General features: G+C 41.9%; 1 protein-coding gene across 6 annotated transcripts in view; it reads left to right on the top strand.

Annotated features, from left to right (window-relative positions):
- The window catches only part of LOC124279209 (dual specificity tyrosine-phosphorylation-regulated kinase 1A-like), a 98,481-nt gene that overhangs the window by 55,577 nt on the left and 15,450 nt on the right, over positions 1 to 27,454 (top strand). For all 6 annotated transcript variants that reach the window (XM_046715011.1, XM_046715008.1, XM_046715009.1 and 3 more), the window contains exons 2-4: positions 6,936 to 7,186; positions 15,255 to 15,458; positions 23,354 to 23,501. In XM_046715011.1, the coding sequence (XP_046570967.1) occupies positions 7,019 to 7,186; positions 15,255 to 15,458; positions 23,354 to 23,501 (520 nt within the window). In that variant the 5' untranslated portion in view covers positions 6,936 to 7,018. The remainder of the gene's footprint in view (positions 1 to 6,935; positions 7,187 to 15,254; positions 15,459 to 23,353; positions 23,502 to 27,454) is intronic.

The following is a 27,454-nucleotide window of genomic DNA, read 5'->3' on the forward strand; positions in this document are numbered from 1 at the left end:
ACAATGAGTGAAGCCCATTTCTAGTGTCCCCCACCGTGATGTTGCTGGAATATTGCCAAAAGCGGAGTAAAACCAAACTCAGTCAGTCATAATGTTTTAGTGTTAGATACTGCGACTCTGTTCAAGATCATTTTAGCAAACTAGCGAAATATTTTCTAACCTTGACCTTATTCAGGCTAAATTTCAAGCACTGCTTTTTACCTTTATCCTCTGCAAGAGCAACTTGACCCAGGCCTCTCGCAAGCTCCCCCATGTGTCAATCTCATAGTGATAGTGTTAAAACCAGTGTCAACATTAGCCCTTTGATATGAGATGAGTTTGAAGGCTCCTGTCTTATTGTTCAAATGGCATGATGAGAAAAGTGTTCCTTTAGGGATTACCTTCAGCTATCTGTGATGTTGTGTTCTATGATATGTTTTATGGCGATATAACTCGTTTTGGTGTCATGGTTTCTGCAAACATCAGTGAAAATTTGTAGGACCCATATATTTCATGTAAAGATTGGTGGCCATATATTTCATGTCAAGATTGGTGGCCAAGCTGTCATAGACGCCATGGTTTTGTGTTCGGATCTGGGTTAGAATTGGTCTTCAGCAACCCATTCTTGTCGTAAGAGGCAACTAAAAGGATGGGGTGGTCTGGCTTATTGACTTTGAGTCTACCGCTGCATAAACATCCCATCTCACGATAAAACAGTGTTAAATCTATGAAATTTATTATGTGGACCAGGGCTCCAGATAATTTTTGACGATCAGGAGTACGTACTCCTTATTTTTTCAATATAGGAGTACTGGAAAACAATAAGAGTACATTTAGAGTACTGAATGGAATTTAATGGTGTATCAGTAATCTTGTGCTTCGTTTCATATATGCACCACAACATTGCTACTCTTGTGTAAACAGGTCAGTAAACAATAAAACAATACTTTTGTAGATAAATACGTCTGTAAATGATTCTGAAACCATACACCATTGCTGTGGTCCGTATCTGCTATGTTTTTAAAATTGTTTCCTACAGTTAGTATCGTGCTTATTTTATATCCGTACATACGCCGATACGACCCTTATCTGGAGCCCTGGTTGACTACTACTAGTATTTCCCAAGAATTAAAAGAACAAACCCAAACTCACAGATTATTTTCATTGTTTTCTATTCTCATCGTATGACATGACACAGCACTCATAACTTTTTGATCAACCAACTTATCCTTTTCTGCCATACTCATCTTTGAACAGGAGCTTTAGATACACGCCATCGACTCTTTCTTGACTTCCTGTTTCAGATTTTGTTCAAAATTAGTTGGACAGTTTGTAAAGGTATTTTCTACTTCTATTCAAACTTCTATCGTTCACAAGAAAGCAATATTTTAAGATGGAGGTATTTCTTATTTCAGTTGGTAATCTTTTCATCGAGTCTTAAAAAAAATTTACAAAAAAAAAAATTTAGCGCCTTGAGCAAGCACTAGTTGCCTGGATATGTGCGCTATATAAGTATCATATTATAATAATAATAATTGCCTCTTTCTGGCCCTCAGTTTTCTAGGCTGTGCTAAACAATACGACAAACATCTTGAGAATATTGGAATCCCAGAGTTCTGGTTATATCTGATTGGCCGGTAACATATGATGCCATTGTTTGTGTAGCGCCAAGAATTGGGCTGTACCCCACAGGAATGTGGGAGAAAAATCCAAACTGGTGTTGTTGAACTATTTGTTTAGGGAACTGAAATGTAATACAATAAAATAGTTTATTGATGACCAAGTCTTTCAAGTGTAGTTTAAAGTGGGTGGGTGGTAATTTCAACATTTGTCAGGGATATGGGGAATGTTATGTAGCCATGGCATTCAAGGGAGCCCAAAAGATAGAAATTTGTGTTGATATTGTTCCACTTGTCAGAGTATGTTTTAGATTTTCAGTTGTCATATTCCAATTTTGTGGTGGCTGGATGGGTGAGAATACTAAGATTGTTGATTGTTGTGTTGCCTCACTCTTGAATGTATCATGTAGATTCTTACCATTTTTCAACAAATAACGTACGGAAAACTTCTTGTCTATTGCATTGAGCGACATTTGGATGTAGATGGTCAGAGGCCCGAGATACGCTGCGTATCCGGGTAAAATACGCATAGAAAATTTCAAATTACGCATTGAAAAATAATTGTTGCGTACCAATTACGCATTTAAAATGAAAGATACGCTAAAAGTTTAGAACAAATGCGTACAAAATATATTTATAAAAAATCGCTTGCGTAATGAAAAAGACATCGATTGCTATCAAGTTGTACTGTTAGTATAGGACAAGTGTTGTACTGTCAGTATAGGATGAGTGATTTTTTTATAAAATCATTTCCATTATATTTAAGTTGGTTTTGATTAGGAATGACATAAGGCAGAACATACCTGCTTAGTAAACTTACTCAATGACATAATACTTAAGTGAGTAAAATGACTGAAATACGCACATATTTGAAAGCAGTGGGTAACGGAAAATGAAATACCCACTCAACATTCAAAATACCCACTCCAAAAAAATTACAGTGGGTACAGTACCCACATGAGCTAAATCTTATCTGGAGCTCTGGATAGTTATCATTAACAAGCTAAAAATGACTTAAAGCAAGTGATGAGGTGAAGAGGCACTTGAGGTTCCCTCTGGGGCATTTTAAAGAATATTAAACAAACTTAAACTATGAATTTAAACATAAACAGCAAGCAGTGACAAGAAGCAGATGATTTTTGAATGTTGAACACTGATTTATGTGTTTTTGGCATATTGGTGAAAGGGGTAGTGATAAAACTGCTAATTCTCAAAAACCTGTTTGTCATGAATGGTGATCTGCCTTCAGTTGCTGGCTATCTACAGGGTGTATTTTAATGGTATTAAATGTAATATGTGATCCTTGTGTTAAACAGAATATTTGATAACTGAAATGATTAGTTTTTAGACATAAATTGTGATATCTTGCTAATGTTTTTCTGTCCTTAGTGATTAATTTTAAATATATTTAACATTACACTTTTCATCACTGTGGCTAAAATATTGCTGAGGTGATGTTGAATGTTAACTCACTAAACTCATGCATTTGCACAATGATTTGAGATCCAAGGATTCTAACCTGAATCAAGATTTTAAGAGACTAATGAGCCAGACCCATACCGATAGAGACAGGAGTCAGATATGCAGGGAGCAAGTTCACTGAGCACAAGACCCCTCCAAAAACAACAAGACACAGACGTGGGAATCTCTGTGTTGCTGATTTCTGGTCCATCGTTTTCACAGATATTGGGTTGCTTGACCCATAGGTGCTGAAATCAATCTGTAGCAATACCGACAGTGCCGTCGAGTCTGACTATCTCCGTGACACTACCTCCGGTAGTCGCCAGCATCAGCAGGCTTATTGCATCACAGCCAGGCTTCAGTGTTTTGATTCCCTTGTATCTCTGCCTGCTGCATTAAAAGGAAATCAAAGGTGGAGAGGGACGCAGCAAGTGCACTGCAGGTGGAAGGTTGTCATGGCAACGAGGTGTGGCGCTGTGGTGGGTGTTTGTGTGGTGTGACGGGCCAGACTAGATGAAGCACATGATTATGTGGGTACATTACGGAGTCTGTCCTCCTCCTCCTCTGGGTCACACGCCGCCGAAAACCATCTGGCGGCACACCGGAGTCATGGTCACCCGCCATACCTGGCCTTGCCTCGCAGCCGTCACCACATCTCGCATCGTCCCACGTGCGTCTGTATCATCATTTACAGGACATTGACCCCAGAAGATGCAAGGACTAGCTGACTGGGCAGCCTGTCTACTGATATACGCGAAACGCAATAAGAACAGTCGAAGACAGACATATTGATTTTTCCCGTGACCGGCCGAGATGTTATGACCGAGGCTTCCCTCGACCCAACTGACCACAGGACAAGAAATGACGTCTGCTTGGTGTCTGCGGATCAATATGTCCAAATTGTCTCCGAGATGAGCCTTCACTGTCCAATTGGCCAGGATGACCGTCTGCTTAACACGTCTGCTGGCCCATTTTGAAGAAGACGTGTGCACTGTTATTGTTGATGAGGATGTGGGTAGAGGCGACGACGAGGATGCGGGGACTGTCCATGAAGGCGGCATTGTTTGTGTTGTGTGACCTGCCCTAGTCGTCTGGATCGATGATTTTACTGCATGCCATGGTGGCCCCATCCATCAACCATAGCTACGTGTTTCTGATTCAACCATTGTTTTGGAATGTATGTTTGTGAAGGGCTCTACTGCCACCGGGGTAGGGAATTCATTTGGTTTCCTAGATCTCTCCACTTATTTTTTCTCGTAAAAGCGCCCATATTTCATCTCATATTATTGTCACCAAAATATTTACAGTTGACTATACGCCATGTCTTTTAAGTGCATAACATGTATTCAGAAATTTTAGTCACAATTATAATTTCTGTAATTTTCAGGAATTCCGTACAGTTGTCTTCAGATACCATTGATGCTTTTTTAAACATATTAGATATATAAAACATATTAAGAAGTTTATTCACAAACATTCATGTTTCTAGAATTCATGTTCTTTGCCACTGAGGTGTACAGAATAGCAGGTGGAAGGCCGTGTTTTCATTGGTTCTTTTTGGTTTATTCTTCTCATTCAGGAAAAGAAACTATCTAGATACACTATTAATTGCCCCTTTTTATGCTGTATGGCCATGGTTGTTGATTTTTAGTGAAGGCCACAGATTTGTATGTTTACAAATTTTTATGTAATTTTGATTACAGTAATATTTAGTGTGTAGGCACATGATGTGGTTGTAGGAATGTGTTGTAGGCATGTGATTGTAGGCAGCTAGAATACTATGTTCAGAGACTTATAAACAATTTTTAAGGGATTCCCACTGTAATAGTTTTAGCTGAAAGTATATTCTGACATATATAAAAATTGAATATCAGAAATTTTTGTACATGCATTGACACACATAAAAATCGGAATAAATTATTGGTTTAGTTAACTGGATTTAAATTGCAACTAGTAAACTGACGAAGGGCTACTTGGTATTAAGTAAACAGATCATTTCACAGACATGTGAAAATGAGAATTAATATGCAACTTATTTTTAAATTACAATTTAAAATTTAAATAATATTCCTAATTGCTTCTAGTTGTGTCTGGCATCTTTGTAACAGGGCAGTATAGAGCCCGTGTGTTGTATCTGGTTCACAATGTATACGACCTAACGGATTCAATCACTGGCTTGCCTGGCCCAGATAAGATCAACAGGCTCTGTGATATTGCTGGCAATCGTGGTGAACAAGAAACACATTGGTATATAGATATGGATGAACATATCTGATTTCACAAGAAACCATTTCCATGAGACTATCTGAAAGATAAATATCAGGTTTTACCAGAAACAATTTCAACATGCCGTGTAATGGGAATTTCTGAGAGATAAGTTTGAAAGTTACTGGAATAATATGCTGAATCTCCCCCCAAAATGTTATTTTTTATTTTTAAAACACCCCAAAAAACAAAAACATCACCAAATGAATGAAAATGGAGTAAATATCCAATGGCTAAAAATAATTGATCTTCATGTTCGAGCCTTGTGTATCTGATTACCGTGTCAGTCATGTTTGATGGCGGTGGCCATGTTTTGGTCAACATTGGCCAGCTGTTAAACATTAAGATCAATATGAGGCAGCTCCTGGTGTTTACACCTTGCCCAGTGGTCAGCTCAAACACACCCATGTGACCAGCTCTGTAAGGTCAAGGTCAGGTGTCACCGTGTCCCCAAGTTTGGCATGTTTACACAGACTGGTTGGGAAGGATATGGATGTAGGTTCTCAGCAACATATGCTTGTCTTAACAGGCGATGCCTGACACCCGGGTTTGCAGGGTTGAAAAGTTTTTCACTGGTCCAGTAAACTTTCAAAATCCACTTGACCAAATAATAATTTCAACCCGTGAAGATCCGGGGTAGAATAGGTCTTCAGCAACCCATGCTTGCCACAAAAAGCGACTTCGCTTGTTGTAAGAGGCGACTAACTGGATCGGGTGGTCAGGCTCGCGATTTGTTGACACATGTCATCTATCCCAAATGCGCAGTACGATGCTCATGCTGTTTATCACTGGATTGTCTGGTCCGGACTCGATTATTTACAGACCACCACCATATAGCTGGAATATTGCTGAGTGCAGCGTAAAGTAAAACTCAACTCACTCACTCAAATATTAATTTTCACTTGACCACAATGATCAATTTGGTTTCTTTTGCACATAATCTTTATCAAATGGTAGCAATTGCATTTTGTATTTCATCATCAAAACGCATATATCAAAACGTTTCAGTAGTTTTGCACTACTGTACCACAGTAAAGTTAAATGTGGATATTTACTTGACCGACCGAATTCCACTCGGCTCAGGCGTTGGGGCAGTGGTATTTTTCAACCCCTGGTTTGGTTCCCAACACATAGGGAAGGAGCTAAATAACTGATTTTAGACTTTATTTTTATTACCTCACGTGTTCCTGTAACAGTTTACACAAAAATGGGTTTGTAAGGTCCAACAACATAGCACTGGAATTAGTCTGTGTCACAGTCCCTGAACCACATTATTTTCACTACTGCCAAGCCCTTTCTGCAGTGCTAAAGCCCTAAATAAAGCAAGTCTAGATTCCCTCAGGTTCTGAATCTCTGGTCTCCCTCGGGCTCCTTGTCAATTTAAATGGGCTTGTTTGTTACCATCAAAATTCTATATATTCAGAGACTAAGCGTTAGTCTTCACTGGACTCTGAAAATAATGTTGAGAGCCATGTTCAGGATTGTAGACTCAACAGTGTTTTGCAGAGACTGTTTCAGACCAGTGGATGAAGTCTCAAACCATTTCGACAGGTGTTCGTGCAGTGGCATGTATGAAGGTCCTTGTACTAATGACAAACTTTTCATTTTCAGGACAGCTGTCCAAGAACAGGCATGTGAGTGCAGGGGCAAGCACGACCTATGGTCGCCTAGCAACGGGCAGCAACCACTTGCTGATGATGGCCGATCCCCTGCAGCAGCAACATCATCAACAGCAACAACAGGCGCAGGAGGACATTGCAGCCATGCAGAACCGCATCCCTGTCGCGTTCCGGGAGCCCACCGAAGCCCCGCTACGCAAACTAAGCGTAGACCTTATCAAAACTTACAAGAAAATAAATGAGGTGAGATGTATTACAATTCTGTTGGTTGAAATAGATTGGATTGTTTTTTCTGAACTTCGACCTTGAAACATACTCTTCCAGTATTTCTTGCATGTGTGACAATTCCAGGAAAACAATTTTCTAGTACGTCTTGCTTGTCTCCCCTCTTGAGATTCCATGTCTGAATAGGCCTTTAGTACCTCTTGCTTGTCTCCCTGGTAGAGATTCCAGGTCTGAATAGGTCCCCAGTACCTCTTGCTTGTCTGCCTGGTAGAGATTCCAGGTCGAAATAGGTCCCCAGTACCTCTTGCTTGTCTGCCTGGTAGAGATTCCAGGTCTGAATAGGTCCCCAGTACCTCTTGCTTGTCTGCCTGGTAGAGATTCCAGGTCGAAATAGGTCCCCAGTACCTCTTGCTTGTCTGCCTGGTAGAGATTCCAGGTCTGAATAGGTCCCCAGTACCTCTTGCTTGTCTGCCTGGTAGAGATTCCAGGTCTGAATAGGTCCCCAGTACCTCTTGCTTGTCTCCCTGGTAGAGATTCCAGGTCTGAATAGGTCCCCAGTACCTCTTGCTTGTCTGCCTGGTAGAGATTCCAGGTCTGAATAGGTCCCCAGTACCTCTTGCTTGTCTGCCTGGTAGAGATTCCAGGTCTGAATAGGTTCCCAGTACCTCTTGCTTGTCTGCCTGGTAGAAATTCCAGGTCTGAATAGGTTCCCAGTACCTCTTGCTTGTCTCCCTGGTAGAAATTCCAGGTCTGAATAGGTTCCCAGTACCTCTTGCTTGTCTCCCTGGTAGAGATTCCAGGTCGAAATAGGTCCCCAGTACCTCTTGCTTGTCTCCCTGGTAGAGATTCCAGGTCTGAATAGGTTCCCAGTACCTCTTGCTTGTCTGCCTGGTAGAGATTCCAGGTCTGAAAAGGTTCCCAGTACCTCTTGCTTGTCTCCCTGGTAGAGATTCCAGGTCGAAATAGGTCCCCAGTACCAGCCTAATTCCCATCTCAAGGTCAGTTTGTTACTCATCAGGTTATTAATATTGATAATTCAGAGACTATCGTGATATATCCAAATATCCGTCAATGACGTGGTTATGGTAAGAGAGGGGTTGAGTGAGTTGAATGAAGTGTATGCTGGCCTCTTCCAAAACGTGCTGTGTAAAAGGTCAATCTAGACCACACGGTGTGTGGGAGGCCACTGACGACAAAGTAAAGGTTATTGTAGACGATCCTGTAAGTATCCTCAGTGTCTGCATTCCGACCACCTATGGCATACATAGATCCCATCTCCATTGCCCAGTGTGAGGGGAACTTGAGCCACCTGCATATCAGGTCCGAACTGTGGCAAAGGTCAGTTTGGCAGCATCAAAGCATACCTGTATGTGTTGTTGACTTTGATGATGCTTATAGGGCCTCTTGACCACACATTGGTGTAGAAGACTGAAAACAAGCCCCCATAACATCTGGCCCTATCACCAAGCTCATTCTTTGGTTGAGGGACATGTGATCCAGGTTAGCATTGGTCTTCAGTAACTCATGTTTGTCGTACGAGGCGACTATTGGGATTGGGTGGTCAGGCTCGCTGACTTGGTTGACACATGTCATTGCATACCAATTGCTTAGATTCGATGCTCATGATGTTGATCACTGGATTGTCCGAGTGCAGCATAAACAACAACCAAACAAAGCAAAACCAATCTTTGGTGGAAGTTGCCAAATGGTTAAAGTGTTCACTTGTCTGAACGTCTGGGTTTTGATTTCTCTGTCGGCTACCGTGTGATTAACATTACTGGAATATTCCACCATGGTATTGCCAGAACAAGGGTAAACTACATTTGTCCAATCATTCATTCAATCAATCTGTCAATCAATCACAAAACAGAGGCCTATCACAAACCCAAGAACCCTTATACAACTCAGTACACAGACATCTGTTACACAACCCTTTCCCATCACCGTCTACGCCTCTGACTCACCAGGTAGGGAATCCCTCAATGACGTCAATACCCAGTTGCCTCCCCTTGTCTGATGTTTATCCGAGAATGCGGACCAAAATATCGTGTTAATGAGCAGGGCAGGCTCCCGGAAGTGTCTGTCCTGAAGATCCACCATGCTGCTGCCCCTCCAAGTGTGCAGGATATCAGTAAAGGTATCTAACCTGACTGTGCCCACTTCCTCCTTCGCACATCTCATCTGTAGATGTGTGGGGGCTGCTACCAGAACCACTAGCAAACTGCTGGCTCTCATGCAGGCCTGGATTTGTCAGGCTTCCATACTATACTACATGGTACTAGTGAAGAGCATGGTTAGAATTTGTCTTCAGCAACCCATGCTTGTCTTGAGGCTACCAACAGGATCAATTGTCAGGCTCACTGACTTGGTTGACGCATGTCATCTTATCCTAATTGCTTAGATCAATGCACATGATGCCAATCAATGGATTGTCTGGTCTGGTTTACAGACTGCTGCTGGGGCGTCGGGGTAGTCTAGTGGTTAAAGCTTTGGCTCGTCACGCCAAAGACCCGGGTTCGAATCCCCACATGGGTACAATGTGTGAAGCCCATTTCTGGTGTCCCCCACCGTGATGTTGCTGGAATACTGCTAAAAGCGGCATAAAATAATAATTGGTTAGCATCATTTATCAGATTTTCCTGGTTATGTTTGTTTGCACAAAAACATAAAGAATAAACATGTAGTTTTTTGGTTGTTTTTTTTGCAAATTGCTCATCTTTAAAGGATGACTAGTATGTTAGGAATATAAATTTCTTGGAGGTCTTTAAGATAAATTCAATCATGACTTGGACGAGCTTGTAGTGGTCATGAAATGTAACAGACAAAACCAACCGTATGAAAGACATTGTGAATGCAACAAGTGTTCCAGAATTGTTTGTGTTCGATTATGAGAAAACATGATCGATTGCTTGGTCGTTTAGTCACTGCGACCAATCTTCAATTATTTCAATTAATCGGACCACCACTAATCAGTAGGGGTGAAACGGTATACCGCGGTATAAGTAGAACTGCAGTATTTTGCCTACCTTTCAGTATACCGTAATGCAATCCAAAAAATCTGTATTTTCGTTTTTCGTACCATCATTTTATGAACCTTGTTAAACCTTTCCTAAATTATCTAGAAATATAATCAGTTTGTCAAAATCTATGCGTTTCTTTTCTTTCTGCATTTTGATCATATCTCATATACCAAACTGAAACGGACCGGACTGAAGGCCTTGTACCTCAATACATATTGTACCGTGGTAAGAGCGTACCGTTATGTTCAGTTAGTGTCACACCCTAGAGTCAAACACTTTAGCTCCCAATATATCACATTATACAGCCCTTCATACAGTGTTGTGGAACACGGAAGTACTTCAGTCATGGAGGTTGTGGAACACAGAAGTACTTCAGCCACGAAGGTTGTGGAACACAGAAGTACTTCAGCCATGGAGGTTGTGGAACACAGAAGTACTTCAGCCATGGAGGTTGTGGAACACTGAAGTACTTCAGCCATGAAGGTTGTGGAACACAGAAGTACTTCAGCCATGGAGGTTGTGGAACACAGAAGTACTTCAGACATGAAGGTTGTGGAACACTGAAGTACTTCAGCCATGAAGGTTGTGGAACACAGAAGTACTTCAGCCATGGAGGTTGTGGAACACAGAAGTACTTCAGCCATGGAGGTTGTGAAACACAGAAGTACTTCAGCCACGAAGGTTGTGGAACACACAAGTACTTCAGCCACGAAGGTTGTGGAACACAGAAGTATTTAAGCCACGAAGGTTGTGGAACACAGAAGTACTTCAGCCACGAAGGTTGTGGAACACTGAAGTACTTCAGCCATGGAGGTTGTGGAACACAGAAGTATTTAAGCCACGAAGGTTGTGGAACACAGAAGTACTTCAGCCACGAAGGTTGTGGAACACTGAAGTACTTCAGCCATGGGGGTTGTGGAACACAGAAGTATTTAAGCCATGGAGGTTGTGGAACACAGAAGTACTTCAGCCACGGAGGTTGTGAAACACAGAAGTACTTCAGCCACAAAGGTTGTGGAACACAGAAGTATTTAAGCCACGAAGGTTGTGGAACACACAAGTACTTCAGCCACGAAGGTTGTGGAACACTGAAGTACTTCAGCCATGGGGGTTGTGGAACACAGAAGTATTTAAGCCATGGAGGTTGTGGAACACAGAAGTACTTCAGCCACGAAGGTTGTGAAACACAGAAGTACTTCAGCCACAAAGGTTGTGGAACACAGAAGTATTTAAGCCACGAAGGTTGTGGAACACAGAAGTACTTCAGCCACAAAGGTTGTGGAACACAGAAGTATTTAAGCCATGGAGGTTGTGGAACACAGAAGTACTTTAGCCGTGGAGCTGAACTATAACAGTGAGGCCAGACTGCCAGAGGCAGGTTCAGATGTATCAGTGTTGAGCTGACTGTTGCTAGTGCTGCACTCACTTGGCCTAGTGGCACCAGCAGAATTCCAGGCATCCTGCCAGACTCGTTTCTTACCAGCCGGGCGATACAGGATATACTGGGGTAGCCACAATACATTCATGTTCCTGCTTTTCCAAACTTCAGTGACAACATAGATTTGACACACAGACATTTTTTAATGTTCCCGTATGGAATCTCTCTCAAGGTCATATTTGTATGTCGTTGTGGTCAGACAAGGTCAACCGCCTCCGTGGTGTAGTGGTTAGAGTGGTTAGAGCGGAAGGTCGCGGGTTCGAACCCCGACCGCATCAGACCAAAAGACGTTAAAATATGGTACTTGTTGGTCCCTGCCTGGCTCTCGGCATTAATGGGTACAAGGACTGGTCGGCTCGGAGTCAGTATAATGTGTCTGAGTGGGATATTCATGCTTCACTGCGGCATGGTATCTCAGTGGGATAGCACTATAAAACCAGCTTCAGTCTGGGCTAGTACAAGCAGCCGCACATGCACACGCATGCACGTCGTCATATGAGCGAAATATTCTCAAGCACAACGTTAAACCCAACTTCACCTCACCTCACCAAACAAGGTCAAATCATTTGGGTCGTTTCCAAAATTATTTGATTGTTTAGTTGACTTCCTGTACATTGCACTCTTACTCTTCCGAATGGAGTTCCCAGATATATGTTTAGAATTTTTCTCCTTTTCTGCAGCATTCCTAAGCTAAAAAACGTTGTGGGAGAATGCACACTGAAAGAGTCATATGTCTTTGGCTTGTTTTTATTCCTGGATTAATAGTTTGATGGGCGAATTGTCTAAATTTGTTTTCGTCAGTATGGGAAGATTGTCAAGCACCTGCTATTTATTTTGAGTTTGAGCAATATCTTCTGCAGTGGTATTAGATCTCTTTTAAAATTAAAAAAAATCACTTTTTGAAATGTTGGTCATTGTTCTTCAAGTATTCTCAGTGAAGCGAAGTCTGCGCAGTACCCTCCCTTTCAAAAGACAGGATACTGGTTCAAGTCACTGTTGTATATCTTTGGTCTTTCCTATCTCTGATGATCTGATATCGCAACTAAAATACTCTGTCAGGTGACTCAATGAATCAAGTGGTGAGACTGTGACTGTTGATTCGTTGGTAACCAGGGAATGGGATCCTTCTCATAACATCGACCACTGGTTTGTCTGAACAAGACTTGGCTATTTACAGGCAGCCATGATATAGCTGGAGTGTTCCTGAGTGCATCGATAAACAACAAGGTCCAGTACCGCCTCCACAGCCTCCTGAGCACTAGGCACCCTTTCCCCCTTGCACTCCTCATTATAACACATTGTCCTTGTGTAATTACTAAGTTATGTAACCCAAAACATGGCGTTATAATAGGGTGCTCATTATAAAACTCTTGCAGTAGTTTGGCATATTGATTTTTGTCAGCATCGGTCGTCAGGGCAATGCTGTCCGTCCCAAGTGTGAATGGCAAGTACTTGTGAATGGGCCAGCTCACATGTGGGAAGAGAGCCTCAATGGCTATCTGCCTTCAATGGTAGAATGCATTCAGGAAGTGATGTAGCTTCCTAGATCTGCAAGGATGCTTATGCATCCAGTTCCTCACTGTTGCCATGTGGCTCATTCATTCCGCAGAACCGCAGTCAGCTTCGTTCTGATTGGCTGGGTGTGACCTTGACCTTGGTTAATTATACATGATTATGTCGGCAATTAGCATAATTAGTTGTGGATTTGATCAGCTGGGTCCTAATGGGATTGGTAGCTGATGGTGGAGAGTGTTTATGGTTCAAGTTGGGCTGTTGTGTCCGGGTCAGTGAAACATTGGAAGAGAATCAATGCCAGTCCGCTGTGTTCACCAAACTTGAGCAGGGCGGTGGGGTAGCCTAGTGGTGAAAGTGTTCACTTGTCACGCACAAGACCTGGGTTCGATTCCCCACATGGGTACAATGCGTGAAGCTCATTTCTGGTGTCCCCCTGCCGTGATATTGCTGGAATATTGCTAAAAGCGGCATAAAACCATATTCACTCGCTCGCTCATCAGTTTAAGAAAGTCATGTTAAAGGACCATCCGAGTTCGGATAATAGTAACTCTAGAAATCTGAATTAGAATTGATGGTCAGCCACCCATGATTGTCACAGTTAGAATTTAACATTAGCCAACTGGCCTGCAACTGGTTCAAATTCCTGCGGGCTAGTTCAAATATTCATATTTCCCCATTTATATTTTTTAAGCTGCAAGGGCATTTTTATCATACTGGACTCGAGATAGTTTTTACTGGTTTAGTTTAACTATGATTTTCATAAGAGGCCTCTGGTTTGTCAGGCATACAGAATTTGTTAATGTCGACATATCCCAGTCTTAGTCGTATCTCAGAGCATAGATCAATGGTCATTATGTCAGTCACAGGATTGTGTGGTCCAGACTCCACTATTCACAAATTGCCGTCATTTATCTGGAATAACAGATGGATAAAATATGTTCATTTCAGAGACTAGTTGTTATACCCTAATAGGGCACAGTGTGCAAAGCCCATTTCTCGTCTTCCCAGCCAGGGGTGGTGGGGTAGCCTAGTGGTTAAAGCGTCCGCTCGTTCGGCCCGGTTTCGATTCCCCACATAGGCACAATGTGTGAAGCCCATTTCTGGTGTCCTCTGCAGTGATATTGCTGGACTATTGCTAAAAACAGTGTAAAACCCAACTCACTCACTCTTCCCTGTCAAGATATTGCTGGAATATTGCTAAAAGTGTCGTCAAATCCGTACTACTAGCAATGCTTTGTAAACTAATGTTTGGAAAACACTCCTGCTGTGCATGTATGGTATGGCAGGTACTTCTGGTAGACTGACCAATCAGGTCACTCCTACCTTTAGTTATAATAATTGCTGAAACAGGCTCAACACCAACTGACCAATCCGGTTTCAGTTTGGAGGACTCCTGGCCCCAATTTCTTGAAACAAACTTAAGTCTGAGTTTCGACTTAAGTTAGAGTTTTTACTCAAATTTGAGAAAATGCATTTCCCAGAATGAACTAAAATCGATATTAAACTCAAACATAGTAGATAATTCGAGTTTGGTGGATAGATTTCTTAAGTTGTTTGGGCTTTTTTTATTTAAAAAATGCAGTTGTTTCAAATTGTCCAACTCAGTTTGAAATTTGAGTAAAAACTTAAGTTTGTTTCGAGAAATCGGGTCCTGGACTCCTAGACTCCTAGACTATAAATACAGGCAGGACAGCAGGGAGAGAAACTAATAATAATCCAAATTGTGATGACACAGTAATGCTCTAAAATATGTTAGAAATCCTTTTTTCTGTTGATATTCCACGTAAAAAAATGGTCTAGGCAAGCAGGGCTGTTCACTTCTGTTCCTGGATTGGGATTCTGTTTAACCCTACCCACTTATCTCCCTTGCTTGTCTTCTTCGTAAGCAAGGTGGATTGGGGTAGCCCGTTGGTTGAAGTCACCTCTGGCATGCCATAGACCTGGTTTTGTAATATACTGCAACATGATCACTTATGGCACACATTTTCTATTTTTAAATCAAAAGTGAAATGAAACACCTGCTACTTTACCGTTCGTTGAAAATACATTACCTGAGAATTGATTTGGATTGAAGTGTGTTGATTTGTGCTGACTTGGCTGTTTCCTTTTACAGGTCTACTATGCCAAGAAGAAACGGCGTGCACAAGGCATGTCCGGCACTGGCGACGAGAGCGGAAACAAGAAGGGCAAGGTCAACGCACATGTGTACAACGACGGATATGATGACCAAAACCACGACTATATCGTGAACCCTGGTGAAAAGTGGCTCGACAGATATGAAATAGATTCTTTAATAGGAAAAGGCTCATTTGGTCAGGTGAGTTTAGGTGTATGGTGAAATTTTTCTTAAATCTGTTTTGTTTATGGAAGTAATTATTCGCTTTGCTGTCAAGAATAATTATCCCATCAATGAATCATGATGCCTGCATACACCTTTCAGTGAGATCTTGATAAATACAAAGAAGGAAGTATCTGCAGAGTTGCTTCCCTTTGATATGAAAGGATCCACCGGGCTTATGTTTGAATTCATGTCACAGGGTACATTTTTCTACAGAGTATCCGAATCACAGGGTTTCTGTCTGCCATGTTTATCATTTTTATTTGCCTGTGAAAAAACTGCAATGCTGTTTAAAAAGCCAAATCACTTACCCACCCAATTATCTAAATCCTGACACAGAATGATATATTTCAAACTGAGACATCACTCTCTCTCTCTCTTTCTCTCTCTCTCTCTCTCTCTCTCTCTCTCTCTCTCTCTCTCTCTCCTCTCTCTCTCTCTCTCTCTCTCTCTCTCTCTCTCTCTCTCTTTGTCTCTCTTTCTCTCTCTCTCTACCTCTACCTCTCAACATCTACCTCTCTCTCAACATCTACCTCTCTCTCAACATCTACCTCTCTTTCTACCTCTCTCTCTACCTCTCTACCCCTCTCTCTCCCTTTCTCTCTACCTCTACCTCTCTCTCTACCTCTACCTCTCTACCTCTATCCACACTCCACCCACTATGCACCACACACACACACACAGACTGTTTAGTTCAGTATTCTAGAACACCAAGGTAGAACTCCATTTCCCCAGCCACTGCACCATACAAGAGCATAATGTTGTGAATTATTCACCGATGCATGCTGGTTAGAGTGGCCACAGCCTGATTCACAGGTCGGTGTGAATGAAGTGGCACCATTGTGAGTCATGTGACCACCAGCCAATCAACAAGTCCCTCTTGTGTAATAACAACCAGTTATGTTGATACGAAGAAATCTTTACCAGTATCGCTGCTCACAGCGCATAGCAGGGCTGTAAGGAGGCTGGATTTCCAGCCATTGTTAGCTCTTATGACTTGTCGATCCATATATGTTCAGTCTTAGTTCATGAAATATTTGACAAGACTCCATAACCCAACTTGTCTTGTGAAAGCACCGAAGTCCTGTGTGTGACTGATACTGAAATGTGATCAGCTGTCATTTAGGGAAGTAAAGATTTCTACTTGATGTGATAAATCTTTACAAGTGTGTTATGAAGTTCGAATCTTTAGCTTCTTGTCCCAAAACCTGAATGTAGTACAATGTTGGTCTAGTAAGTTTACTAATCTTTTTAAAACTACAATGTACAAAAATTTATAGTATGACCCATGTTTGTGCTGGTCTCTTGAGGCTGGAATGATAATGAAAAAGATAAAGTGCTTATAAAAAAGAGAATAATATTCTTGACTGTTTGAGAAAATTTGGGTTATAGTTGACCTCAGTAATAACATAGTACGTGATTCATTTTTCTGCCTTTTTTCTTTAAAAAAGGGAGCATGAAGGCTAATAGTTTGAATATTTTCTGAGCATAGTCTATGTTATCAGGGTTCGAAATACCCCATATATTAGTGTGCCATGACACGGTTAAAAGATGTTCTCTGTGCCCTTTTGACACTCCTAATTTTCTGGAGACTGCTCACATTTAGTCATTTAATCCCCCAAACAATTATTTTTTACCAAACTGAATAATACCATACATATTTGAATGCTCATAAACCCATTTCTTTATTTAACACTAAATTTCAAATGATCATCATCATTGCCATTTATTCTAAAAACATGTGGGCATACTTGATTTCTGAAAGGCACACCTAAAATATTTGTCTGGTGCCCTAAGGCACACTTAAAAAAAAAGTATTTCTATCCCTGGTTATATTGTTGCTAAACAACACAACAGGTTGCTGTGGAGATGAAGTTAAGCCCATGAAAATGGCTCATATATTACAAGCGTGTGTTGGCACGGCAGTTTGTTCCTGATTTATTAGATGACTAAGCTGTCTGTGAATCAGACAGTCACTGGACTGAATCGAGTGACAAAAACTGACTGGACTATGACTGTATATTTCAGTTTGACTAATGGCGTTGGTTAGAATCAAGTCCTTGTCAGTGTTGAGAACTGGACATTTTGCTGTTAAAGGACCAGGTACCAACACTGTATACACAACATAACCCATTAATTCCTAACATTAAAGAAAGTCAACCAGAAGTAATAGTATAGAATTCTCACCAATGGACCTTTAGTGAATAGATTTTATGATTTTTGACAAATATTCGCCCCAATTCTAGGGTCTTAGTCAGAGAGCTGATGTTAGAAATAATAGATTTGGAGTTTCTGAAATTTGAATGCTGAAGGGGCCTCAAGGACCTTTAAAATTGAATATGGGTTGTGATACCACCAGTGAAGCAGTAGTGAGTTGAGGAACCTCGTCACTGTTGTGTCTGTTATGTGAGTTTTGTTGGTAGGTGAACGGGCCGGGGATCTGACAACAGTCAGGAGTGAGTGGGAGGGAGCTGGAGTAGATGATGCAGCTGCTTGTGAGTGAGGCAGCCACCGCAGCAGCAGTCGCAGATGTGGGTCATGCCCAGTCAGGATCAATAGCAGAGGAGTAGGCTACTGGGTCATGGGAGGAGGGGAGAGAGAGTTTACTTGTGGATGGAAGGTGTGGGTTGTGAATGGAGCTGAGAACGATAAGTGTGTGGTGGCTGAGAGCAATGGTCGTAATAGGGGGGTAAAGACAGTTTACTTGTGGGTTTGAAGGTGTGGGATGTGTATGAGGTTGAGAACGATATATGTGATGAAAGAGAGCTTAGATTATTGGTCGTAATAGGAGGGTAGACACAGTTTACTGGTGGGTTGGAAGGTGTGGGATGTGTATGGGGTTGAGAACGATATATGTGATGAAAGAGAGCTTAGATTATTGGTCATTGGAGGAGGGTAGACACAGTTTGCTGGTGGATGGGAAGGTGTGGGATGTGTATGGGGTTGAGAACGATATATGTGATGAAAGAGAGCTTAGATTATTGGTCATAATAGGAGGGTAGAGACAGTTTGCTTGTTGGTTTGAAGGTGTGGGATGTGTATGGGGTTGAGAACGATATATGTGATGAAAGAGAGCTTAGATTATTGGTCATTGGAGGAGGGTAGACACAGTTTACTTGTGGATGGGAAGGTAGGGCTGGCTGGTGTGGGTTGTGAAGGGGGTACCTGACGTGTGTACTGAAGAGATAGGTTACTGTGTCATGTAAGGAGGGTAGAAACAGTAGGGATGAGCTGTGGATGGGGTTGATATGTGTGTGGTGGATGAGAGCATAGACTTCTTGGTCATTGGAGGAAGGTAGAGACAGTTAACATGTTTGTGGGAAGGTGTGGGTTGTGTATTGGGTTGAGAACGATATATGGGCGATGGCTGAGGACATCTGTGTCGTAGGAGGGTAGAGACAGTAGGGCTAGCTGGTGTGGGTTGTGAATGGGGGTTACTGGTGTGGGTTACTGTGTCGTGGAAGGAGGGTAGAGCTAGCTGGTGTAGGTTGTGAGTGGGGGTTACTGGTGTGGGTTACTGTGTCGTGGAAGGAGGGTAGAGCTAGCTGGTGTAGGTTGTGAGTGGGGGTTACTGGTGTGGGTTACTGTGTCGTTGAAGGAGGGTAGAGCCTAGCTGGTGTAGGTTGTGAGTGGGGGTTACTGGTGTGGGTTACTGTGTCGTGGAAGGAGGGTAGAGCTAGCTGGTGTAGGTTGTGAGTGGGGGTTACTGGTGTGGGTTACTGTGTCGTGGAAGGAGGGTAGAGCTAGCTGGTGTAGGTTGTGAGTGGGGGTTACTGATGTGGGTTACTGGTGTGGGTTACTGTGTCGTGGAAGGAGGGTAGAGCTAGCTGGTGTAGGTTGTGAATGGGGGTTACTGGTGTGGGTTACTGTGTCGTGGAAGGAGGGTAGAGCTAGCTGGTGTAGGTTGTGAGTGGGGATTACTGCTGTGGGTTACTGGTGTGGGTTACTGTGTTGTGGAAGGAGGGTAGAGCTAGCTGGTGTAGGTTGTGAATGGGGGTTACTGGTGCGGGTTACTGTGTCGTGGAAGGAGGGTAGAGCTAGCTGGTGGAGGTTGTGAGTGGGGGTTACTGGTGTGGGTTACTGTGTCGTGGAAGGAGGGTAGAGCTAGCTGGTGTAGGTTGTGAATGGGCTTACTGCCGTGGGTTACTGTGTCGGAAGGAGGGTAGAGCTAGCTGGTGTAGGCTGTGAGTGGGGGTTACTGGTGTGGGTTACTGTGTCGCGGGAAGGAGGGTAGAGCTAGCTGGTGTAGGTTGTGAATGGGGGTTACTGGTGTGGGTTACTGTGTCGTGGAAGGAGGGTAGAGCTAGCTGGTGAAGGTTGTGAATGGGGGTTACTGGTGTGGGTTACTGTGTCGTGGAAGGAGGGTAGAGCTAGCTGGTGTAGGTTGTGAGTGGGGGTTACTGGTGTGGGTTACTGTGTCGTGGAAGGAGGGTAGAGACAGTAGGGCTAGCTGGTGTAGGTTGTGAATGGGGGTTACTGACGTGGGTTACTGTGTCGTGGAAGGAGGGTAGAGACAGTAGGGCTAGCTGGTGTAGGTTGTGAATGGGGGTTACTGGTGTGGGTTACTGTGTCGTGGAAGGAGGGTAGAGCTAGCTGGTGTAGTGGGGAATGGGGGTTACTGACGTGGGTTACTGTGTCGTGGAAGGAGGGTAGAGCTAGCTGGTGTAGGTTGTGAATGGGCGTTACTGCCGTGGGTTACTGTGTCGTGGAAGGAGGGTAGAGCTAGCTGGTGTAGGTTGTGAATGGGCGTTACTGACGTGGGTTACTGTGTCGTGGAAGGAGGGTAGAGACAGTAGGGCTAGCTGGTGTAGGTTGTGAATGGGGGTTACTGTGTCGTGGAAGGAGGGTAGAAACAGTAGGATTGGGCTGTGTACCATATCATGGAATGAGGTAGACATGGAGTTTATAGATGTGGGTGACAGGTGGGAGTGACTGGGATTCATGAGATAGCAGTGGGATGTGTAAAGAAAGGATGAACAAGGCTACAGTGAACAAACTGGTGGGGAGATACGTACTGGTTACCAGTCAATGGGATACTAATATAGAAAAGCATATGTCTGATACAGCTTGTAGAATTTCAAGATAAGCAAGTTTAAGTGAGAAGTAATACGGTGTCTATATACTGGATAGCCTAGCTCTCATAATGAGGTGAAGGGTAAGGGAGATAACTCAGTGTTTCCCTAACCACTACTTATGTAAGTAATTACTTACTGGATGTTGGGAAACAGCTTATGAGCGAAAAGTGTTCCTCACATAATTTGTATCTTTTTTCAAATTTCCGTGGTATAACTGCTGTATATCATAGACATTCTGCAAGATATGACAAGCATATCCGCTAGGTGATGACTGTTCAGTAAGCCTTCTCCACCTTGAACATGCTTCTGTCATGACAACCTGCTTCACTCATTTCTACTCCTGAGACCTCCTAGATACAGAGGGGCTTGGAGGCAGTAGTGGGGGAGAGAATCATCCAGAGGGACCAGAAATAGCAGCAGCCAGGTGGCAACACACTTTCTAGGTCGAGGGAGGTTGCCCAGGGGGACACATGTAAACTGCTATTTCTGAGCATGGCCTTTTCTTCCCCTTGTTAAGTTGGTTTACAGATTTTTCTCTCCCCCTCCTTGAGTTACTAACCTTTACTGTCAACGCTGCATTTTCACATAAATTATTGCTAAAGCCACACCTCGAAAGAGTAACACATCTCTTTTTGTGAACAAGATATATGTTCTATTACTTTTATTCCTCATGGGTTCATGTGAGAAGTGAAAAAGGAGTTTTGAACGAAATTTTCAACTTGATCACTTTTTCATGTGTAGGAAATGTTTGGGTTTAATGCTAGTTTATAAGATATCACTTGTGTCAGTTTAACGTGGAGGAAAGCCCAAAGTGATACTCGCCTCTGATGTTTACCACCTTTGTGAAATCATCAAACACAAGCATGTTGTTGACAAACCTAGAAACATAAGCAAGGTAAAATTGGATTCAAACCCACAATCTTTAGCTTTTGACACACCCAAGGGATGCAACTTTACATGGAGAAAACATCACAGCTGTAGAGCCTGTCATTACAGGAATGTGGCTCACTTCAGACCAAACATGCTTCGTTATAATTGTCAGTGACCCAAGTTATGAAATTCTATTGGAATTTGCTTCTAAAATATGATAAATATGCATGCAATTTCATATCTTAAACAAAAACATAAATATCAACTCAGAAATCTTATCTTGAGCACTTAAGCTATCAGTGGGCTGGAGTCTGTGGTGATGTGATGTTGCTATTGGCTTGATCTGTCTCTTATAACAGTCGTATACCACGGTGCTGGCGAGCAGTGCAGTGTCTGCTGTTGGCACTTAGAAATGCCCAGACCTTTCTGTTATTCCCTAATTTGGTGAAACTTGGGTGTGTGAAAAATATGATGCTGAGTAACTTGTTAACCTAAAAATGTCCAACACTCCCTGATGATACTCAAGTCAAGCTGCTTGATAATGATTCGGGGGGGGGGTGTGTGTGTTGATTCTTCAAACGGCAGACTTGAACATAGCTTGCTTAATTCATTTCTGTTACGTTCATAAATAAGTTATCAAGCCTTGAAGTTGGCTTAATAATATCATAGTACTATTGCAACAGTTGGAAAATATTACAATAATGTTGCGACTGTTGGTACCTATCACAATGCTATTGCAACACTTGACAACTATCACAACACTGTTGCAACTGTTGACAGCTATCATCGCAACACTATTGCAACAGTTGGAAAATATTACAATAATGTTGCGACTGTTGGTACCTATCACAATGCTATTGCAACACTTGACAACTATCACAACACTGTTGCAACTGTTGACAGCTATCATCGCAACACTATTGCAACAGTTGGAAAATATTACAATAATGTTGCGACTGTTGGTACCTATCACAATGCTATCGCAACACTTGACAACTATCACAACAATGTTGCAACTGTTGACAGCTATCATCGCAACAGTTGGAAAATATTACTATAATGTTGCAACAGTTTACAGCTATCACAACACTGAGGCAATACAATGGCAATACCTAAAACTATTTAACATAATTATTATACCATGACACATATGGCTGGTTATCCCCCCTAGCTAATTGTACGACTGTCAGATGTAGGAGACAGGGTCATGGGTGTTGAGGATATGACTGATAATTGATCCCGGTACAACTGACTGTGGTGTTAGCCTGGTGCTGGTGCCATCATCTTGATAGTGTAGAGGGGAACGTTATCTTGGTGTGCAGGTCAATGTTTGATAGAGAAATAATTTCTGGTATTTATGAGCTGATAACAGCACAAATGTGTTTGATGGATGCAGTGAAAAAATATATTCAGAGACGCACAATGATAATCACTGTAAAGAGTCTTTTTCAAGAAATGTAAATGTCATATTATCAAAGTAATTAGATCGTACATTACACACCCAATTCAGTAACTTAGATATTCCGTTTTTGTTAACAGGGTGGTTGGGTAGCCTTGTGGTCAAAGCATTCACGCTAAAGATTCGGGTTTGATTCCTCCCACGAGTACAATGTGGAAAGCCCATTTCTGCAATGATATTCCTGGAATATTTGTATTTGTGCATGTCCTGACAGGTTTTAAACTGACTAAAACATCTTATTCAGAATAACTGTTTTTCAAATCAAATCAAATCAAATATATTTATTGTGCAAACGTTCCATACAGAAACAGTGACAATATTCTATAAACTATTAGGATCTTGGCTGTCATGACCTTGAGTTGTCATGCATTTTTATTACCTATCGATGGATATGGTATAATCTTGTTTTGAGTTTAGAATGACCTACCATTTTTCAGTAACATGACTAAGAGCTTCTTCCCTTGTTTCAGGTGGTGAAGGCGTACGACCATGGAGATCAAGAAGCAGTAGCCATAAAAATAATCAAGAACAAGAAACCGTTCCTGAACCAAGCCCAGATAGAAGTGAAACTCCTGGAGCTGATGAACAAGCATGATGCTGAAAACAAATACTATATAGGTCAGTATTTGGAGGAAAACAAATACTATATAGGTCAGTATTTGGAGGATCACAACCTCCGGAACAGGGCCTAGATTTACGAAACTCTCTTAGCATGATGCTGAAAACAAATACTATATAGGTCAGTATTTGGAGGATCACAAATACTATATAGGTCAGTATTTGGAGGATCACAACCTCCGGAACAGGGCCTAGATTTACGAAACTCTCTTAGCATGATGCTGAAAACAAATACTATATAGGTCAGTATTTGGATCACAAATACTATATAGGTCAGTATTTGAGGATCACAACCTCCGGTCACAGGGCCAGGGCCTAGATTTCACTTAAACTCTCTTAGCATGATGCTGAAAACAAATACTATATAGGTCAGTATTTGGAGGATCACAAATACTATATAGGTCAGTATTTGGAGGATCACAACCTCCGGAACAGGGCCTAGATTTACGAAACTCTCTTAGCATGATGCTGAAAACAAATACTATATAGGTCAGTATTTGGAGGAAAACAAATACTATATAGGTCAGTATTTGGAGGATCACAACCTCCGGAACAGGGCCTAGATTTACGAAACTCTCTTAGCATGATGCTGAAAACAAATACTATATAGGTCAGTATTTGGAGGATCACAACCTCCGGAACAGGGCCTAGATTTACGAAACTCTCTTAGCATGATGCTGAAAACAAATACTATATAGGTCAGTATTTGGAGGAAAACAAATACTATATAGGTCAGTATTTGGAGGATCACAACCTCCGGAACAGGGCCTAGATTTACGAAACTCTCTTAGCATGATGCTGAAAACAAATACTATATAGGTCAGTATTTGGAGGATCACAACCTCCGGAACAGGGCCTAGATTTACGAAACTCTCTTAGCATGATGCTGAAAACAAATACTATATAGGTCAGTATTTGGAGGATCACAACCTCCGGAACAGGGCCTAGATTTACGAAACTCTCTTAGCATGATGCTGAAAACAAATACTATATAGGTCAGTATTTGGAGGAAAACAAATACTATATAGGTCAGTATTTGGAGGATCACAACCTCCGGAACAGGGCCTAGATTTCTTTAAACTCTCTTAGCATGATGCTGAAAACAAATACTATATAGGTCAGTATTTGGAGGATCACAACCTCCGGAACAGGGCCTAGATTTACGAAACTCTCTTAGCATGATGCTGAAAACAAATACTATATAGGTCAGTATTTGGAGGATCACAACCTCCGGAACAGGGCCTAGATTTACGAAACTCTCTTAGCATGATGCTGAAAACAAATACTATATAGGTCAGTATTTGGAGGAAAACAAATACTATATAGGTCAGTATTTGGAGGATCACAACCTCCGGACCAAGGGCCTAGATTTACGAAACTCTCTTAGCATGATGCTGAAAACAAATACTATATAGGTCAGTATTTGGAGGATCACAACCTCCGGACCAAGGGCCTAGATTTACGAAACTCTCTTAGCATGATGCTGAAAACAAATACTATATAGGTCAGTATTTGGAGGATCACAACCTCCGGAACAGGGCCTAGATTTTCGAAACTCTCTTAGCACTAAGATAGTCGTAAGTGCCATACATTAATATTAACTTACGACTATCTTAGCGATAAGAGAGCTTCGAAAATCTAGGCCCAGGTCCTCATGCTGCTTGTTGTGGGATCTGCTCACTATTATGTGTGAAAAAATTAGTTCATATATCGTATTCTCAATTGTGAATCCTACCCATGAAGATTTGACTTAGAATTGGTCTTCAGCAACCTATGCTTATTGTAAGGGCACTCAACAGGATCGGGTGGTCAAGCTCACTGACTTGGTTGACACACGTCATCGTATCCCAATTGTGTAGATCAATGCACATGATGTAGATCACTGGATTGTTTGGTCCAGACTAGATTATTTACAGGCTGCCACATATAGCTTTAATGTTGCTGAGTGCGGCGTTAAACAACAAACAAATGATACAATCCTGAAATATTGCAGGATCGACCCTTCCTTAGTGCTGGAAGGACACACTGTTTTATCAAAGATCTGAGTTACAGTACAGTTGATCATAACAAGCACCTGTTGGCCTTGATTATTGCCTTGTCCTGAACTCATTGATTCCACTGTTAACCTTGTTAATCTCAGCATGCTCCTGTGCCAGTCATCATTAGATGAAGATCAGTGGTCAGGCAAACAGTATTACTTACTGATGAAAAATAATGATTTAGGCTCATATACCATCAGGTGATTTATTGGAGATTCCTGGAATATTGTCTGGAATAAAACCAGAGATTTTGGACCCATGTCATCATTCCAAATGTGATTTTGATGAAATTATACAAATTGTTATCGAGTGAAATATGTTCTGAGTTTTAGAATTTACTGGTGTACACATACAGTTTCAAAACTGCTGTTTTCGCCATCAAATACCACTTGCTGTTTATTTATTCCAACAGAACAGTGCAAATAATTAATACCAGTTGTTGAACTTTGCATTGTGCATTGTCACAAGTACACCCAATTAATCATTCGTCAATAAGCTGTTATTTCCGCTTGTTAGGGGTGGGTTTACATAAGGAGTTCTGGTGATAAAGTACAATGCAAAAGATGATATATCTTCATCCAAATAAATACATAGTGACTGGTAATTTATATGTGGGGTGGGGTCAATGAATAAATGACAGAAAAAAGATAAGGGCAGGGTGGGGTGTTGTATTTCTCACAGTTGGGGTTGAGGGCTTTGTGAAATGGGAGCTCAGTTTTTGTACAGGTTATTTTTTCCAAAAACATGTAAATATGTTTGTATGTAACTTGTGCCATCATTACACGGTTAGACAGTACTTGTATTCGGGATGGGGATGAGGAGAAAGCTCATTGGATATTCAGACTTACCATCCAGTGCGTGATAACTGCCGTATCAATCACTGTGTGCCTGCCCTGATTACATGCCAGGTTCAATGACCCTCTGTGTTATAATAAACATCTGCATTATATGTAAACATCACTATATTAATGGGAGTGGTGGGGTAGCCTAGTGGTTAAAGCGTTCACTCGTCACGCTGAAGACCTGGGTTCGATTCCCCACATGGGTACAATGTGTGAAGCCCATTTCTGGTGTCCCTTGCTGTTATTTTGCTAAAAGCGGCATAAAACCATACATACTCGCTCACTATCTCTACATATATTTCTGAATTATAAATACATGTATATATTAACCATTTCTGGTACCAATAATGTCTGAAACAAATGTCCCACATGGGTACAATGTGTGAAGCCCATTTCTGGTGTCCCCCCGCCGTGATATTGCTGGAATAATGTAAAAAGCGGCGTAAAACCATACTCACTCACTCACTCACTCACTGAAACAAATGTATTGTGTCGACACAACATGTCCACTTGTGCTCTGAGAGCAACTTTGACATAACCTTCGCAGCGTCGCGTCCTCCGTGTTTGAGGTATCTAAATATGGCATTGGACTCAGTACATCTTCCACGAGCCGTCTTCAGTTGGTGCCTTGTCTGCTGGCATTGCCGCCGCTGACGCAACCTGTTGACGCTGGCTAATATCAAACAGCAGGTTATAGGGAGGCGACTGTCCAAGTGCAACTAGTAGAGTCTCCTCGCAATTTCATGACAAAGTCCTTGTGTGCGCGCGAAATTCCACACATCTTTTTTTTTGCATCCAGTATGTGTTTATTCTTGCATTCTTTCCCAGGGAAAACTGAAGTACAAATAGGTGAAAATTTACTTTTAAACATATCTCTCGGTGTCTGTGTGTGCCGTAGATGGAATTAGAATCTGTGATTATAATCAAATGTACATGGCCGTCTTTGTGGACGGCCACACACGGTCTGAAGGTCAAGGTCAGTGACATTGGCAAATCAACACAGAACCAGCTCATTTGCATAGGCCACAATACAGTGATTATTAGATTGTTCTCTAATTTAAAAAAAAAATTA

Source organism: Haliotis rubra, unplaced genomic scaffold, assembly GCF_003918875.1.
Source record: "Haliotis rubra isolate DU_JTF1 unplaced genomic scaffold, ASM391887v1 Scf248, whole genome shotgun sequence".
Lineage (NCBI taxonomy): Eukaryota > Metazoa > Mollusca > Gastropoda > Lepetellida > Haliotidae > Haliotis > Haliotis rubra.